The 18,509-nt window shown below is 33.4% G+C and overlaps 1 protein-coding gene across 8 annotated transcripts; it reads right to left on the reverse strand.

Moving 5' to 3' along the window:
- Positions 1-1,460: 1,460 nt before the first annotated feature.
- On the reverse strand, positions 1,461-16,171 carry LOC134530607 (uncharacterized). Of its 8 annotated transcripts, none has more exons than XR_010074844.1 (6): positions 16,069-16,166; positions 11,977-12,072; positions 8,292-8,522; positions 6,288-6,473; positions 5,157-6,095; positions 1,461-3,222 (listed from the first exon to the last, which is right to left on the reverse strand). XR_010074844.1 is itself a non-coding variant. In XM_063365596.1 (6 exons), the coding sequence occupies exons 2-6, from the start codon at positions 12,053-12,055 to the stop codon at positions 2,828-2,830; spliced, it is 1,863 nt and encodes a 620-aa protein (XP_063221666.1). In that variant the 5' UTR covers positions 12,056-12,072; positions 16,069-16,171; the 3' UTR covers positions 1,461-2,827. The 8 variants fall into 8 exon arrangements, 6 of the variants coding, with proteins under 6 accessions (XP_063221666.1, XP_063221668.1, XP_063221665.1 ...); XR_010074843.1 differs by having other exon boundaries at positions 15,798-16,160; XM_063365596.1 differs by having other exon boundaries at positions 8,292-8,555; positions 16,069-16,171.
- Between the last annotated feature and the right edge of the window lie 2,338 nt (positions 16,172-18,509).

The following is an 18,509-nucleotide window of genomic DNA, read 5'->3' on the forward strand; positions in this document are numbered from 1 at the left end:
TGTCATACTTTGGAAGGAAAAAAGTTTTTTTGTGTGGTCACTCATTGTTGTCACATTTTTAGGGGGTACCTAAGGAAAATGTAAGGTGTTTGTGACAACGCTGGCTCCCGTGGAGATGGGAATTCAAGGCCACACAGTTTCCACCATAGAGGTTGGCAACCTTGGCCCACTCTTAAGCATTGGTCAACTTGAAATGCAACTTCACTGCCCTCTTTCCTTTTATTTTCCTCTCAATTCTAGATTTATGGAAAGCATATTTAACCCATATAGCCAAAATAACTGTTTAAGTAGGTAGGTTAATGCCTTACAACAGAGTACCTACATGTGCTTTTTTTTTTTTTTTTAAAGAAAACATCAACCAATACTTAAGAAATGTGTATACTCAACAGAAATTAAATACTACTAGCAAGTGAGGGTGAAGACAGTTGATGCTGATAAGGAACACCTACCTACCTTAACTCAATTGGTTAAATCTCCCTACCATAGGTTTCAAGTTCAGTTTTATTGAGATTTGAATTAATTACTACCTACAAAAATATATTAATTTTTAAGAACATATGTTAATTGTTATTAAAATTGTATCAATGTATGCAAATAAACACTGAATTATCAGTATATACAAGGTTCACAATACTTATACTAAAATAATCAGTTACACAATTTAACCAACCAGGATGCAGTGCAAGCTGAGATTAAAATATCCCACTTTTGCTAGCACAAATTAAAAATGACAAAATGTGTAATCACTGTTCAGCATCTGCAGGATCAGGTTTTGTTAATGTTGGTAACAAAATTTATTTAAAGTTGACAACTTGGTCTGAAACTATATAGGCATTGAATTAATTTATAAATTTTACATATATATATTTTTTAATTTGATGGTTTTCTGTTTGCAATGTTATTTTTAAGAATATAGAATACATTAAATTAGAATATAAAATGCAACTGCAAAAATCATAGATTACAATTTGATATTTACTACTAGGAATATCACAAGCCTATGGCACTTATAATAAAAAAAAACACATGTTCCTTGGATTTTTGGATATAAGCAACTGTAAAACCTCCATGTCTAGTCTCTCTCTTTGCTTTAAAATAAACTGATGGCAGTAAAAATGTCTGGGTTAATTAATTAATTCAATTTCTTCAAATTAGAGTTATTCATACTTTGGCATAGCAAGACAGACAATATATCCTGAAAATCAGACTCTGATATTTACTAACAGGCTCCTAGCCTGTGACTGACAGAAGGAAATGGCTGATTACCATTTCAGTTGAGCAACTACATATTTATGACACTGATACACAAACACAGGCTTCAATAAATATTCAAAACTAGGACCCATGATCTGTCAAATTGTAAACTATTCAATAGAAACAATACTAAAAAGGGTTTAAAAATCCAAGACCGCAGGGAACAATTCCTCTTATGGCCTTTACACAATAGAAAACTTTAGACATGTGATTTGAAATTTTTGTTCCAAAACTAAGTCTCACCATTACACAATACAAACGTAAAGATTGTTTTTACCTCCAGTTTTTTTTTAATTTCACCAGTGTAGTTAACAAATCCTGGCTGATGATAAACCTGTATATTTCAAGAACAATTTACCACTTCAAATTAAAATCTCACAATGTAACACAAAAACAATGCATAAATGAACTTGCTTGCTGGACTCCAATTGGTACTATGCTATCTGACCATTTGACATTAACTATACTTATCAATTTTTCCAAATCATCAGTCAAGAATGTTTGAGTAACTTTAATATGTCATTTATGTAGCTCTCCAAAAGAAACAATATGGTAGTAAACATCATAAATTCACATGTGTAAAGTATAAAGAAAAAAGACACTAAGAGAAAAAATATATATATATATATATACAAATTTTCAGTACATTACAAATAACGTTTCTTGTGAAACCCATAAGTGGGATTCTTAATTTCTGTGCTCCCAAATAATTTAATGTACATTTTAATGCCACTAATGCATTCAATAAATGCATTCTTAAATTTAAAAAAAAATTACTATAGAGTAGATCAAATTTCTCTGATAGAATATTTAGCAAATTGAACAAAATACAAATTAGATATACTTTCTGCAGAGATATTCAATTGTGTGACTATAAACTGAAGTGAGAAGTAAAAAAACAAAATGTAAGTTTTTGACTTCCAGCATTATTACTGTTGATTTCAGAAGTTGTTCAGTGACTTTTGTAATCAGATCCTACAAGTAGCCACAAAGAATTTAGAAAACAAAAATTGTAAAAATTAATATTTCATTATTAAAAACATTTTTAAGCATGCCATTCTAATCAAAATATACCTCACAAATTATAAAAGGGTTACTTCTGTCTTACTAAAAGATTAACATTTACCATCAAAGTGCAAAAACATTGTATCAGTATATATTACTCAAATATGAATTTAATCCAGCTCCCACATGCATTGGCCATTAGTTCTGCTTTGTGACTTCATAAATACTTATGCTCTTAAGTCCACTGGCTTTTACAATCCAGTTTATTTAAAAGTATAAGAGCATTTTAAAAATACAATAACAAAATGAAAAATTTATTTTACATTTATATACAAAATATTTATACGGTACGTACTCCAATTAGTTCCTGAGGAAATCTCAATAATCAATCATAAACACTATCATAAAATATAATAATTTACCAGTTTGCTATGTTCTTAAATTGTAAAGTCCTACATCTCCAACAATTATTACATATCATCTCACTTTTAAAGTTACAGGACTGAGAGTCAACAAGATATAAAAGCTATTATTAGGCACTGGAGGAGCCATTCACTCTTCAGTACACCTACTTCTTGTGTAACCTTTGCCTGGAATAGGTGGTCGTCCGAATCAACGACTGTTGCCTTTTAATTTGCAAGGCCTCCAGTCTCTTCTTTTCAATCTCCTCTGGGGTGTAACGTTTCGGAGGGGAACTTGGAACCAGCGGTTGCACTTTTAGCCTTTCCTCTTGTCGTGAACCATGCTGAACGGAATGGTGCATGCTTTTCAAGTTTGAGGAGGAACTATTACAAGAATTATTCCTCCTCCTCCTCCTCTCCAATGCTTCTCTCTTCTTTTTCTCTATTTCTTCCGGCGTACATCGCAGAGGAGGAGAACTAGGAACCTGCGACTGTACCGAATTATTTGCAGCATTTTTCACTGGTGAGCTGGACACCGCAGGTGAACTGGATAATACACTTGCTGAAATCAAAACAGACTGAGGCTGAATTTTCTTGCATGGAATGGTGAAGTTAAAAGGGGAAAAAAGGGGAGAGGGGAGAGAGAAATTACGTGTCTCTTGAAAACATTATTATTATGCAAATTAGTTCACTGCATTGTGGTAGTGTAGGAAATAAGTTAACTAGCAACAGTGATTCTCAACTACATACAATTGAAATATGGTACTCTATAAAGTCCAACCACAAACACTGAGCAAAAGAACAGAAGCAACAAATTAAATGCAGGGTTTTATGTTGCACTGTCATGCACAGACACAAGGGTCAAGAGCACCAAGATGTACAGTGGACTCCAAACCACTACGATTGACTAAGGCACTGATAAACTGAGTATTGCTCGGGTTTGGAATTGAACTCTGCAGCCTTGAGTGAAGTTTCAACAATCACAGACACTGAGGTCTTGAGAAAAACAGCCACACACATAAAATAATTGTCTGTATCATCCCTGCTTTGCTTAGTAGGGAATTATTTATTAATTTTATTTATGTTTGTGACATGCCCACCAACAGCTAGAGGCCAAGATGCATAACGACAGGAAAATTGGCCAAAAATCTACAATGTAAAGCCAGCTTACCACACAATATGTTTCTGTAATGCCTAAAAAAATTATGTACAATCTTGTATGTTACAGATAGTTCAATACAGTAGCAAATAAACAGGAACTTGCTTGCATTGCAAAAATAACCTTTTTTTGTGGTCTCTCACCGAACTCGAGCAATTATTATTAATTAACAGATAATGCTCGGCATGCGTTGCTATGCCTCTTTCAATTTTTTTTTGTAGTTTGTTTGAAGGAATTAGGTACACATGTACAAAGCATCTCTCTCTAGCTCTCTCCCTCTACAAATCTCACTATATTTCGCTATCGCTCTCTTACATACACACATTCATATCTCTAACACATCTGGATATCTCCCTTTCTCTATATTTATATCTTCCTATCTATATATTTATCTTTACAAAACAGAAGACAAACACACAAAATATTCATTTATATATATATATGATCTACATTATTACCTGTCACAGGTGTGACATAGGTACAAAAAACATGCTACATTTGTCGAGCACCTTTGAACATGCCAAGAACTTTATCACCAAACATATTTGGTCATTTCGAGCAGGATTGTTCATACACAGCATATTTTGTAAACCAACCATGTTTCGTCTGACTAAGTGTACTTGATTTATCAAGCAAGTTTGGTCACAAGTTAGATTTTGGCTACCTGTACTGGTGGTGGTTTACTTCCTAAGTGGTTCTGCAATACTGTCTGAATCATAATGTTTAACACGTTCACTACCACTATGTTAATCAAATATAACTTACTCAGACCAAGAATTTTTCTTATATCACATCCCACATAAATTAATAGTGACACACATATGAAACAGTGGTTTCAAAGCAAAAACTGTGGGTCAAATATATGTGACTGTTGGTAGCAAAAGGTTAAAGAAATGTAGCATTGAAACTTCAAAAATATACAATTAATCAGAAATGTAAATGTATCATAATCATATAACTCAAAAATACCACTATCCACGCCATTTCAATAAAGAACTTCAAAATTTATATCCTCACGAAAATTTTGGTGCCAGACAAAAATCGTTGTGAAGTACCTAGCTTCTGGGTTCAGAGTTGGAACTGAAGTCAGAAAATTGCCAATATAGGAATTGGAGTTGACAACTTGACAGTTAGTCAAATAAATAATGCACCAATTCAATTTTCAATCACAACTAGTAAGTATGTACTAATTACATATTTTTTCAGAACTGAATTTGAAACTAAGCTTGTAAGTTAAATATCTACACTAGAATCAATACTTCATTAACTTATTATGATAGCAAATTATATTACATGTGATAATGTTTCATAATATATTTACTGAATGAGGTACTTACATTCCACAGAATCCAGAAGATTGCACAATGCTGGATCACAAAAACTATCATCAAATGATTTGACTCTATCCTCAGTGCCTGCCAGACTTTCTTTTCTCTTGCTATTGTTTTTATTCACTTGTTCATTTACAATAGCAGAGTTTTCAGGCATTATGCAGTTCTTATTCTCAATCACATCATCAGATGTGAAAGACATGACTGGCTTAACCACTCCCACAACAGGATGGCCACTACGTACAATGTGCTGAGTTTTCTCTGGAAGTTGTTTGATAATTTTGAAAGTTGTTGGTACTGAGGTGGCACTAGAATGATTTACAAATAAATTAACTATGCCATTCAAATTCCCTTCACTAGAATTCTTAGTTGGTATTTGTTGAGTCTTGTTCCTAAGTGCTGGGTACAATTTGTATTTTTCTGCACTCAAGATTGCACTTGGTGATGGTATCTGACTAAGCAATTCTATTTCATCATCCAACAGGGATTCCACCAAATCTTCATCTAACACTTTATCATTATCTCCTTTTTTTGCTGTTGAAGTGTTACTTCTAAACTTCCCCGAACAAGCTGCTGAAGGATTCTGATTCATAATCCTGGGAGAACGCCTCAGATTGTTGTTTAATGCTCTGCCCTTGGAAGGGGTTTTTGTCCTGTTTGGACTACTCTTGTCAAATTTCACAACCCCAAGATTTTGAAGTTTAGGGCTTTTCTTCAACGGAGATGTAAACTCCTGCAAGTTTTTCTCCACTTCCTGAGAGCACTGAATAAGGCAGTCATCATCAACATCTTCGAGAAGGGTTTTGAAACTGTCATTCTTTATTTCCTCCAAATTTTCCAAACTGAAGGTACCATGATTTTGTACGAAATTAATATTCTCAGTACTAGAGCTTGATATTTCAAAACACAATTCATTTTCTGTATCCTCGGATAGCTGCACACTATCTGCAATAAAATAATTCAATTTTTTGGTTATGAATTACAACTTTCTGAATAACTTCATTATTTATTTCCCAAGATGGTTTAAATAAACAAACTGAAAAGCTGTTAATGCACAAGACTACTGCAACCCAAAACACTGTAAAAATATATATTTTAAAAATTACATTAAATGTGTATTTGTAATATTGTACGTACCTTTTGCTTTCTGCAACTTCTCAGACAGAGCACGTAATTCAGATACGAAAGATGAATTTGAATTTGTCAGATCTTTCTTCAGCAGTCTCTTACGCCTTGCAGGAGGCTGACCACGTAACAGTGGGGAACATAATTTAGTAGTGCGCTTCTTTTGGCCTTGTGGCGTGGTGGATTTGGTCTTCTCGGCTACAGAAACAAACAAAAAAAAAAAAAAATAGAAAATTAAATTCAGATCTTATTATCATCTGCTATAATATCTTAAGGTTGTAGGTGGCCAGCACATAAAACAACATCATTAATAAGAGCCGCAATTCATGAAAAAACTAAAACCAGAACAACCGTACATAATTATCCTGAACTTTAACATACTTCTTTTTAATTAACTATGAGCAGTTATACTCTACACAGCATCATCAACAACAACTGTTTCCAGCCTGTGGCCGGGTCAGCAATGTAAAATGCCTCCATCTTCCTCTGTCCCTCCACCATTCCTACTCCTTCACTTTGTTCCATTTTTCTCCTCTCTTCTGCACTCCGTTAACAACCTGCTCATCTGACCACCACCTACTTTGTTCCTTGGCAATTATCATTTAAAAAAAGTTAAACTTTAAGTCAATGTCTCATAAGTTAAACTTTATGTCAACAAAACTACAAATTAATATAAACACTGTTTCTACATTTTAAATGACAGTAAATCTCTTAAGAATATTCTCAAGGTATTTAGCTGACTTGTTAACACGGAAATGTTACTAAAAGGGTAAAATGTTATGTATTTATAGAACCAGTGATCATTTCTTCAAACTTATATGCAAGAAACATTCTTAAGTGGGATTAGAGTTGTTTCTCCAGCATATAAGTAACCATACAACTGCCATGTATTTTCCCTAAAAATGCCAGGATCTCAATGCCTTCAGTAAAATTTAAATGATACCTACTCCATATTTAACAGTCTAAGTAATAATGATGAAAGTAATACTGCACTGATAACCTGCTTTTTCTAATACCGTATTTACCCGCGCATGGGTAGCAGATTTTATGCCGATTTTTGGTTTAATACAATGTACTGCGTTCTGTATGCAAATTTTATATTTTGGGTAAAATAAAAAAAATAAAATTGCACTGTTGTGGTTGACTATGTGCTTAAATAACTATCGCACATTTGGTTTCAATTAATATGTCACAAGTAAATATAAATTGTTTAATAACAATATATCTCAGCAGTATGTGCAAGCATCATGAACTGCGTCTTTAGCTACGTCTGCCACCTGTCGTGCGGCTACCCAACTGGCGCCAGCAAGTGATGTGGCTGCCGCTGGACTGTTGTGATGCTCAGCAAGAGGGGGAATCTAAAAATAAACCAGTGAGAGGGGGGGAGAGAACAGAAAATAGGGGGGAGAGGAGAAGAGAGGGGGAGAGGAGAAGAAAGGGGGGAGGGGATAGAGGGGGGATAGGGGGAGGGAGATGGTGAGAAGGGGGAGAGGGGGACTGTGTGTGTGTGGTCTTTTCTCTCTTGGGGAAGATGGCGGGTAAAAAAAAATAGTAGGGAAGAAGGTAAACACTTTTCTTTTGTATTTTTCGTTAGATAGTGCTTAGACGAGGGGGCAACAAGCCGAGACCAGGACCCTAAAGAATTCACTTGTCTTCTACTGGAGATAGATTTATGGTGCGACTCATTTAGAGAGCGACTCTTACCGTTAAAAAAAAGAAGTTAGATTTTTGGCCTAAAATTAAGGGTACGACCAATACGAAGGGGCGACTCCTTTGCGAGTAAATACGGTATTCTTTCCTAATGTGCCAACCATAAAAAAAAAGTATAAATATGTCTCACATAACTTAACAATTTAAATAGCAATTTTAACTTCAAAATTTCTGCAAAGCAAGGCATACAGAAATTAATAATGTTCCATCAAAATTAGTAAAAAAATATTTATTGTTCAAACTACTATAAGACAAAAAGCCACCAAACATGAAACCTGAGAATGCTTAAAACAACAAGTATCATACGTTTTGGGCTCGAATTCCTCTGCGAAGAATCCCAATTCCAGGAGACAACAACAGCGACCTCGCGACTATCAGGAGCGAAAATATCTGTGATGTCATCTTCATGGAACCTTTTCACATCGCACAGACTGTCACATCCATCAGCCTTTTTACCGTCCAAGTTGTCTGTTTCAGAGTTGTGTGTTTCCACACCAGCATCTTTGCTGCACAATGCCTCCGGTACAGTCTCAACTCCTGTTGTGACAGAAACAAACTCAGTGGGTGGTTCTGGAAAGAAATATTCACAACTACTATTACAAACTAAGAAAACCCACAAAGACTGGCAGGAAAGGAATCAGGAAAGGAATGGGATGTAAATGGGATAAAATAAAATTAGGAAATTATTTTTAGCAACCCTATATCTCCCTGAACTACAGTGAAATGATGCTCAGTACGGCCTCTTTAATACCACTCCGGCCAGGAATGAAAATATGCACACACAAACATATTCCAACAAATGAGTAAAAAAGTAAAAAACATTGGTTTCAAATTTATCATATGCAGGATGTGTAGAACTATTTGTTGAACCAATTTCAGGACTATTTCAAGATATCTTAATACTTCTTTACATTTTTTATATCACAGAATAATTTTTATATATACATACACAATGTCCCACTACTAAATGCCAAGTCAAGTATGGTGACAGGCCAATTCATCATGGTTCTGAATTTTAAAAAAACTTTCAAAAACTGTTGTTTTCGAGTTAGTATAGAAATTTCGTAAGTTTTTAAATCCCCACCCTTCACCAACTTAGAGACTGTGATTAAAATGTTTTATTACATTATCATAAATAATAAAAAAAAAGCTAACCTTTAGGGGAAAAAAATTCTTTGCATGATCTATACCACAAAAATTTTTAACCGGGTAACTATGACTATTTGCACTGCAAAAATACTACTTTGCTAACTTAGCAAGTTATTTGCTTTAATTAAATAACTTTCTAAGTCAGCACAGTAGGTAATATTTTTACAGTATAACTAGCCAAATTTTTTGCTGTACAAGTCATCCGAATAATTTTTTACCTTAAATGTACAGAATGTTTGATTGTATTTGAATTGTCATCATATTTTTATGTATGATCGCATAGAAAAAATGTTTATTCACTGTATTCAATAATTTGGCAAAGGTTAGGAATTTTAAAAACTTAAAAAAAAATGCCTACGACTCGAAAACAACACTTTTTGAATTTTGGTTTTTTTGATTCAGAACCATAATTCCTATCAACTGATCTTAACTTAATGAGTTATAGGCCACCCAGTACATACAAAAAAAAATTAAACCCACAATGAAATACATCTACTGTTCACTAGAATAAGCTGATGTTTATGTTAGTAAGCTAAAAACATTTAAATATAATTTTCACATTGTTTAAGAGGGCAGTCTCCAACTATGCATATTTAATGTGGCATAAAAAAAAATTAAAGTTAGCAAAAGACTGCTGGAAATTAAAGTTTCAGGGCTTCCAGTATCATTACTGTTTTGGGGACTCTTTCTTGACTTTTATGAACAGTCCAGTTTCATTATTTTTTTCATGTCTTGTGACCTGTAGACATCCTTTATAATATGTATTTTTTTTTATAATTTTTTGAAAGAACAGCCTGTTAATTAGATGTAATTCTGTGCCGCCATTCAATCTCTCACACTGGAGAGCCACTTACTGTTTTCCTTCTTAGGACTATCTACTACTGGAATAGAACTTCACCATTTTTGCATGTTCACAATCCTTTCCAGTGTAATGTTACCTTACAATATGTCCTTTATTTCATTTTTTTTAATTTGGTTTTATTTCTTGTCATTAGTGAGTTCATTAGAGACAGTGTCACTCAACGAAAAAATGCAGGGATTATGGGGGAGGATCCAGACCAGAGCATTTGTCTGGAGTTTTTCCAACCCGAGTCCTCTGGTATGCAAGTCCAGTGTCTTAAAACTGCGCCACCTCGCTTCATACCTTTCAGTTCTTCCTAATATATAATGCAGAAAATTCAATTGTATACCCTTCAGATAACACACAAGCATTAAAAGACAGGAACAAAGTTAAAAATAAAAAAAGAAAGAAATTAAGCTGAACTCTGGCACTTGTTTTTCTGTTAATAATTTTAAGTGTTTAGTTTAAAGATTATTTTAAAATGATTTTGTTAAGATAAAATAAATTAATTACTGTTAATTATTTGGCTTTAAATTAATTTCACCATTTTGTAATTTGTTTTACTTATCTAGTTTAATTAACTTCATTTCTGTACATACAAGTATCATTTCTGCAGTAATTAAAATTATTTAAAAAAAAAAAAGGCTAAAATTATAATAAGATTAATTAAAAGCTTGAGTCTTTGAATGTGTTGGTTTGGAGACGTCACTATTCAGTAGAGTGTAAAACTGACACACGTGCTGCTGTTTCTTGGAAATGGAATGCGGCACGCACATGGAAATGACATCATACGAGACCAGCTGACCACGGCAGCGAGAGACTCCGCATAGTTGTACGGGGGCCGGGCCGAGAGACGAGTGCGCATGCGGGCAGTTCAGTGCTCAGCGATCATGGACTTTGCAACTGGGTGTTGAGTATGCAGTATGAAGACGGCTGTGACTATTCTGCATGAGTGGTCTAATGGTTTAGACCACTTTACTTGGTGTGCTTGGGACTCACAAGTATTCCGACAACAAGCCCAATTTTATGCCTAATTAAGCCCCACAGGTGAAAAATTTCAGTAAAATAATTTATATTTTGGAAGCTAATAATTTTAGTGACCTTTCAGTGTTCAACCTTGTTAAACAGATTTCTCACTGTAGTTACTTTTCATGTTGTACGCTGAACGAAAAGATGTTATAATAATAAATTATTTTATGCCTGGCAAGTGGCACTAAATTGTGGAGTTTAAACGGAACCTTATCATATTTTTAGATTTTCCCAGCGGTTGGATTGGGCATGCCAATGTTTGTTTAAACATGGCCACACTGCTAAAAAAATGAATGTGATACCCCAAAGAACTTTAGCTTATTTTAGCCTTTGAGCGAATGATAGAAAATCAAGCTCATTAAGAACTATGATAGAGGACTGTACGAAACTGCATTTAAGTCATTTATGAGTGTACATTGCTTGGCTTTATTAATGCCACGAGGGTTAATATACATAATTTGATAAGTTAATATGCATATTTTTATAAGTTATAACTTAACAAAATATGTATATTAACTCTTGTAGCATTAATATTAAGGGAATATTAAAGCCAAGCAATGTACACCCATAAATGACTTAAATACAATTTCATACAGTCTTCTATCATAGTTTTGTAGATGGCAGCTTGCGGGCTCTCCTCGACTCATGAGCGAGTCACAATTTCAACAGCGGCCAGCAGTAATAAAAAATTTAAAAAATTGAATTTTTAATAATTAAAATTTGCTCTAAAAATTATTTTTTGTAATTCCCCCATCCCTGGTGTTAATTAAGCAAATAAAAAACAAATGCAGAGCTAAACAAAATCAGCAATTTTTTACTAACTCACAGATTCAAATAAAATTAAAATATGTTAACAACAACATTACATTACTGAAAACTGTCTCCCGCACAAAATAATTTATAGTTTCAAATGAAAAAAATACCTTAATAATAATAATTATAAAAAGACACCAGCCTCAATACACGTCATACCTTTGACTGTTTCTTCAAGGTTAGTTGTAGATCGCTGAGCTAATTTCAGACTGGGTTTAGATATTGATTTCTTTTCCATTGCACCCTCATGGTAGACTAAAAAGAGAACAAAATAACCAGCATTCAAGAATGTTGCAGTTGGATTGAATTTTTTACTAAAATTATGAATATTAACATTTTAATCTTTCTGGTAATAACATCCTTAAGAGTAATGTTATAGTAGGATGTATAATCTTTTAAGTAACACTTGCCCCTGACATTAATGTGAAAGTACAAAAACTGTGTCCTCAGAAAATATTTTCTAATCCAAAGATCAACATTGCACAATATAAAAAGGAATTTTTAGTTTGAAAATGGAATACATTTGTAGATAAAAATGAATGGGTGGGGAAAATGAAAGTATGAGAAAATCCACCATCACAGGCAACAATGACCATTTTTCCCTCTTGTAAATAATACTAATTTGAGCTCGCCGAGAATCGAATCCAGATCACCTCACTGGGAGGCCAGCAATCTGACCACTCTTCTACTATGTCTTACCTCTTCTCACTCACAAGAGGTTTGTTAAGAGGTGTGATTTTTAAACTTAATTTATTAAGGTTACAGTAAGTTTAACTCTTTAGAGTCATTCCATATCAAATCAACCAATGAAAAATTAATTTAGAAACTTCATGTTTCAGATTTTCATGGTTTTTTGTATATTGGTAATATCAACTAAATACATTATAAATATATTTTTTCTAAATTTTTTTTGAGTAGTTTTTTTTTGTATAAATTTTTGAAAATTGCAAAAATAGCCAATTTTAGCAATGTTTTGGATCACTCAAATACTTGTAGGTTTCCAACCAATGGTGCTAGAAGGCTGTTTGACAGCTAATTGTAAAGGTCATTGAATGGGCTTCAATTTGATATGTAACATGACCATCTTCAGAAAAACAAAGAAATTTTAATTGTTTTCAAAAATTTTAATATTGAATTTCTAAAAAAACACCATTTTCGATTTTTTTTTTAAAAAGTATGTTATTCCTACATATATTGGTTAGATTTGTGCCAAATTTCAAGGTGGAGAATCGATGGGATCATGAGTAAATAAAAATGAGAAATTTAGTAGATGCTTAAGGGGGCGTAGTAGATAAATAAATGCTTTAAGCATCAGTTGGAGGTTATAGGTTTTTGGAAGACAACATTGAAAAATTGCAAAACAACAATCCTACATAATGTTATTTACCAACTTTATTAGCAGACGTCCCAAAATGACAATTTTCGAGCATTGTTTCTTCCTCAGCAATTAAATGTTCGAAATTACCAAGGCAGAAGTTTTGGCTTCAAGTAACATTCAGTTTTTAATTAATGCATTTAGCTCTGGTTTAGATACCATTCCGCCTTAATAAATAGTTGCAGCAAGGAAGAGTAGCATAATATTACATCAAATTTTGACTTAGTAAAGTATTCAAATTTTATTGTTATAGACTAAAGATTTTTTACAAATTATAAAACACGGATAACAAATCTTACCTTACATTCATCCAGTGTTCTTTGATTAAACATTTGATCAATATGATAATACAAAGCACGTGATCTTGCTGAACAGATGTAGCCTAAGTTCAAAGCACATGATCTTGCTGAAAGGATGTAGCCTAAGTTATAACTGACAGAACACATAATTGCTCATGAAAAAAATCTGTTTAGTATATATTTAATTATTTACATTTTTCACTTAGGTTGTGGCATACTTCATTCAAGCAGGCGTAATGTCTCCACAATCTCTTCTTTAGTGAGTGTATAAGTTCTCCCAGTTGTTGTACAAGGTTCAACCTTTTTAAGAAGATCTTCAGTTCTAATGTCTAGTATATTGGCTCTTGGTGTTGGATAAAAAAAGGAAGCAGCAGGTCCTTTGGGATGTAAAAAACTGAATAACTTCATTTTTTGCCAATATACATGCAAGCCACCAGTTATCGTATTTCACAGTTACATGTTTTGTCAGTTATAACTTAGGCTACATCCTTTCAGCAAGATCATGTGCTTTGAACTTAGGCTACATCTGTTCAGCAAGATCACGTGCTTTATATTATAATATTGATCAAATGTTTAATCAAAGAACACTGGATGAATGTAAGGTAAGATTTGTTATCCGTGTTTTATAATTTGTAAAAAATCTTTAGTTTATAACAATAAAATTTGAATAGGTACTTTACTAAGTCAAAATTTGATGTAAAATTATGCTACTCTTCCTTGCTGCAACTATTTCTTAAGGCGGCATGGTATCTAAACCAGAGATAAATGCATTAATTAAAAACTGAATGTTACTTGAAGCCAAAACTTCTGCCATGGTAATTTCGAACATTTAATTGCTGAGGAAGAAACAACGCTCGAGAATTGTCATTTTGGGACGTCTGCTAATAAAGTTGGTAAATAACATTATGTAGGATTGTTGTTTTGCAATTTTTCAATGTTGTCTTCCAAAAACCTATAACCTCCAACTGATGCTTAAAGCATTTATTTATCTACTACGCCCCCTTGAGCATCTACTAAATTTCTCATTTTTATTTACTCATGATCCCATCGATTCTCCACCTTGAAATTTGGCACAAATCTAACCAATATATGTAGGAATAACATACTTTTTTTTAAAAAAAATCGAAAAGTGTTTTTTTTTAGAAATTCAATATTAAAAATTTTGAAAACAATTAATTTTTTTTTTGTTTTTCTGAAGTTGGTCATGTTACATATCAAATTGAAGCCCATTCAATGACCTTTAAAATTAGCTGTCAAACAGCCTTCTAGCACCATTGGTTGGAAACCTACAAGTAATTGAGTGATCCAAAACATTGCTAAAATTTGCTATTTTTGCAATTTTCAAAAATTTATACAAAAAAAAACTACTAGAAAAAAAAATTTAGAAAAAATATATTTATAATGTATTTAGTTGATATTACCAATATACAAAAAAACATGAAAATCTAAGGTGTAGAGGTTAAGGCCTCTGGTTGATTTCATATGGAATGACCTTAACTCTTAGTTCAACTTATCTTGAATGCAACTTTTGTTGAGTGGGGTGTTTTCGTACACTGTGCAGCATGTCTGTGTTCAAACTAGTTATCTTGGCATATTTAAAAATTTTAAAAATACTCCTTAAATTTTTTTGTGTCACTGAAATTTGTCCACAATAAATGAAGTTTTTTTTTCTAACTTTAAGCACTTTCTAGGTAAAAATTGTAATTCCTTTTTTCACAGCATAAGTGTTGAACAAAACCAATATGCATTGGGTATTTTTATTTTAAATTTTGGTGTTCAAATATTCAAGACCACTAATTGAAAAACAGCATTGATTGAAACAGTAATTGAAAAATGGCTAATAGTGAAAAAATATTGACAACTTTCCTAACCAGAGCAACAAATGCAGTAAGTCGGCAGTGTATTTACATAGTGTGTAATTATTTGCAAAGAGTGGGTTTCAGGCTAATAACTAGTAAGCTAACTAAATGTAGTCAAAACTTCCATTACAGACATACAACCTACTCCCTTGTGAATTAACTCATTGGAACATATCTTGCTTAGTGTAAACATGCTAACTCGCTTAACAGCGATTCACTTTGATCCAGCAGGTAAAGCAGAAGACTGGTTTCTTTCATTTTGTTTCGTCATTTAAGTCACAATGAAAAGAGAAATGACAAAACTTATTAAAAATATGAATTATGGCTATTCAAAAGAAAACTTTCATGATAGCTAATATGACGTCTTAACTGAAGTCTGTATTACTGACAATTGCTAAACTATTAACATGCTTTATTTATTTTGTAGATTAGTAGTTAGCAAACGACCTTTTCTATGCCCGAATTCTTCCCTAATTAAACTGCATCATGTTGACTTATGTTCTGTATCTAATAACCTCGATGTCAACGAGGTGACAAAATCAAATTAAAGTTGGAAATATATGTAACCTTCACAGTGTTGCTGTCACTTCGCATAACCTTAAAGAAGTTAGACAAAGAAACAACCTCTGCGGCTTTTAAACTAAGCCTGTTTCTTCTGCTATAAAATTATTGAAATTTAGGCAGCACAAAAATAAACATAAATAAAAAACCCGACTACCAAACTACACTGCAGCCACTTCAATGTAATTCCATCAACAAAACTATAATAAATAATTTAAATTAAAAAAAAAAAAAACAAAGGTTTGTATAACACAATAAACATTGTAATATTATCACATAAAAGTATTGACTTTTGCGCAATAATTTAAGCTAGCGTTAAAATCGTAAACTAATAATCAAAAATAATAGGAAAACATTTAATAGTTTCAGAAACAGAAATATACACCATATTTGATTCAAAAAATTATAATTTTACAAATTTATTTAATTATTATTAAAATTTTAATGCAACTAACATATTGGGATGCCTAAATATGATAGATATGGTTTACCACGAATCACTTCATTTCTTAAATTATTCAAGTTCAGCATTAGTTTTATATTTTTAAAATTTAATACACTTAATTTTTTTTAAAAGTCTAAGAAAATCAATTCACGAGTTCTTTCGCTATTTTAGGACCCTTGTAAGTGGTAACAGAGGTGACAATAATTCTCCCGGTTCACAAATCAGGATGGTTCATTGGCAAATGGTAGCATAGTTCAATTTGTTTTTTTCTGGTTAGTATACAATCTTATATGATCGGTGTTTTGTTGGGCTTATTAGTGTGTAATATGTGTAAGATATGGCAAACCTCTAATTATTCGGTGTGTACTATTCTGATGTAACTGTAACTGTTTCAGCACACTTTTTACAGCAATACTAGAATAATTTCTGTTTTATATATTCTGAATTTAAGCATGTATGGCAGCACACAGGCTTTTAAAATGCCCACTCCCTTTTTAGACACTCTCACACTATATTGCATGGTGCTGCCAGGTCAGGCGGGAGTCAAGGTGTAAACCTTTAATGTCCTAAGATGTCCCTCTGGATTGTTGGGTAAGGGAGGAGATAGGATCATATCCGAAGGTCGCTACCTGGGAAGGAGGCTGGAGTGAGTTCCGAAGGTCGACTACCGAAGAGAAGGAGATCAGGGAGCTTCGGAGTAGGTCCATGAAGGCAGCTACCAAAAGGAAAGTGTTTTTTTTAATGCATTTATAGCTAGAAAACAAAGGTCTCAACCTCTAAAATTTTTTGTCCAAAGCTTAATTTATTCACAGTGGTGGAATAGACTATGCTTAATAACATACAGAAAGTTTACCAACCTAAATTTGTGTGTAACGCCAAAAACATGTAATTAAGTCCTAGAGGATACTGACATACTGCAGTAAGTTTGTAGAGAGTAGTATACATTAAAAACTGCGTAAATGGGAAGTATTTTAATGGAACTCTGTTTATCTATATTATCTACAACTTGACTGCATGTTTTCGATGATACTCTCAAAGTCTACAGTGTTGAACATTCGGTATGTTATTAAGCATAGTAGATTCTACCACTGTGGAAAAATTCAGGTTTGGACAAATTTTTTTAGAGGTTTCTGCCTTTTTAAATCTATATTAATATCTCAGATAACTCTGTGAACAGCTTTCACAGTATTCATTTACGCATATTGACGACAACCGCCAGTGCTCAACCCAGCTCGCATAAGCCATTATATTCCATACCTATATGTTCTTCTAGGGCTGTCCCCCTACCGCCCTTGTGCAACGAACAGCAAATGCCACTGTCGACTCATACTTGTGTATTCATCCCCCGATCTTTAAATTGAAAACTAATTATAAAATTTTTATCTGCCTTTCTTTAAAGCACTGTCATAGATTTTACTATTTTATTGTAATTCAATGTGCGACTAAGTCTTCGACCATAGCCTGTCCTATCTCCCAGTCTCTGAGCTCTTTCAAGTGTGAACTCGATCTCAGGCATCGATGCGTCTTCCAAGGCCGCGGCAGTCGTCTCGCAGCCATCATCGCGGCTTGACACGCTCGCGATCTCGGAACCATCAACACCTTCGGTTACCAGCCACCAGACAACCGCTCGTAAGCATAACTATTTCAACCTCGGATCCGTGGACATCCTTTATATCAATTAGTGTACTGTTTTTCAGTCTATTATTTTAATTTCTTTCATCTTCCTGACTATGAAGCATGCTTTTAATGTGTTGATCGCACTTAACCATAAATGTGGTCTGTTGGCATTGTATAAACACTCTGAAAGTCCATAGAAATATCGCTTGGTGTCTTAGATGGGGTGAGCTCATGGTGTCAATTGTGGTTATGACTGAGCCAAAAATGTGAAAGTTTCGATTTATTTAAGTACTTAGCTGTTGTTATAGTGATATTTCTGTTTCATATAACACGAGAAGTAAGGATAGGATCAGAGCTTTGTGGATTTAGCCCTAATTCCCTACCTATCTAACCATCACTCACAATGATAAGAAAGGCTTGAAGACACTACTAGCAGACTTATGCAAGTCCGCTTCTAAACAAATATTGCCATGCCAATAGCTGGATGTAAATGTCTGGAGCTTTATATTTTTAACATATAGAGTGTACACGAGTAT

This window comes from Bacillus rossius, chromosome 3 (genome assembly GCF_032445375.1).
Source record: "Bacillus rossius redtenbacheri isolate Brsri chromosome 3, Brsri_v3, whole genome shotgun sequence".
NCBI classification, from domain to species: Eukaryota; Metazoa; Arthropoda; class Insecta; order Phasmatodea; family Bacillidae; genus Bacillus; species Bacillus rossius.

What these genes read in the sequence shown, in the direction of transcription:
- LOC134530607 (XM_063365596.1), bottom strand. Translation starts at nt 12,055, where the DNA reads ATGGAAAAGAAATCAATATCTAAACCCAGTCTGAAATTAGCTCAGCGA. An exon ending in GAGGAATTCGAGCCCAAAAC is followed by an intron (nt 6,474 to 8,291) that starts GTATGATACTTG and finishes TTGTTTCTGTAG; the next exon opens with CCGAGAAGACCAAATCCACC. An exon ending in TCTTCTGGATTCTGTGGAAT is followed by an intron (nt 3,223 to 5,156) that starts GTAAGTACCTCA and finishes TTTTGATTTCAG; the next exon opens with CAAGTGTATTATCCAGTTCA.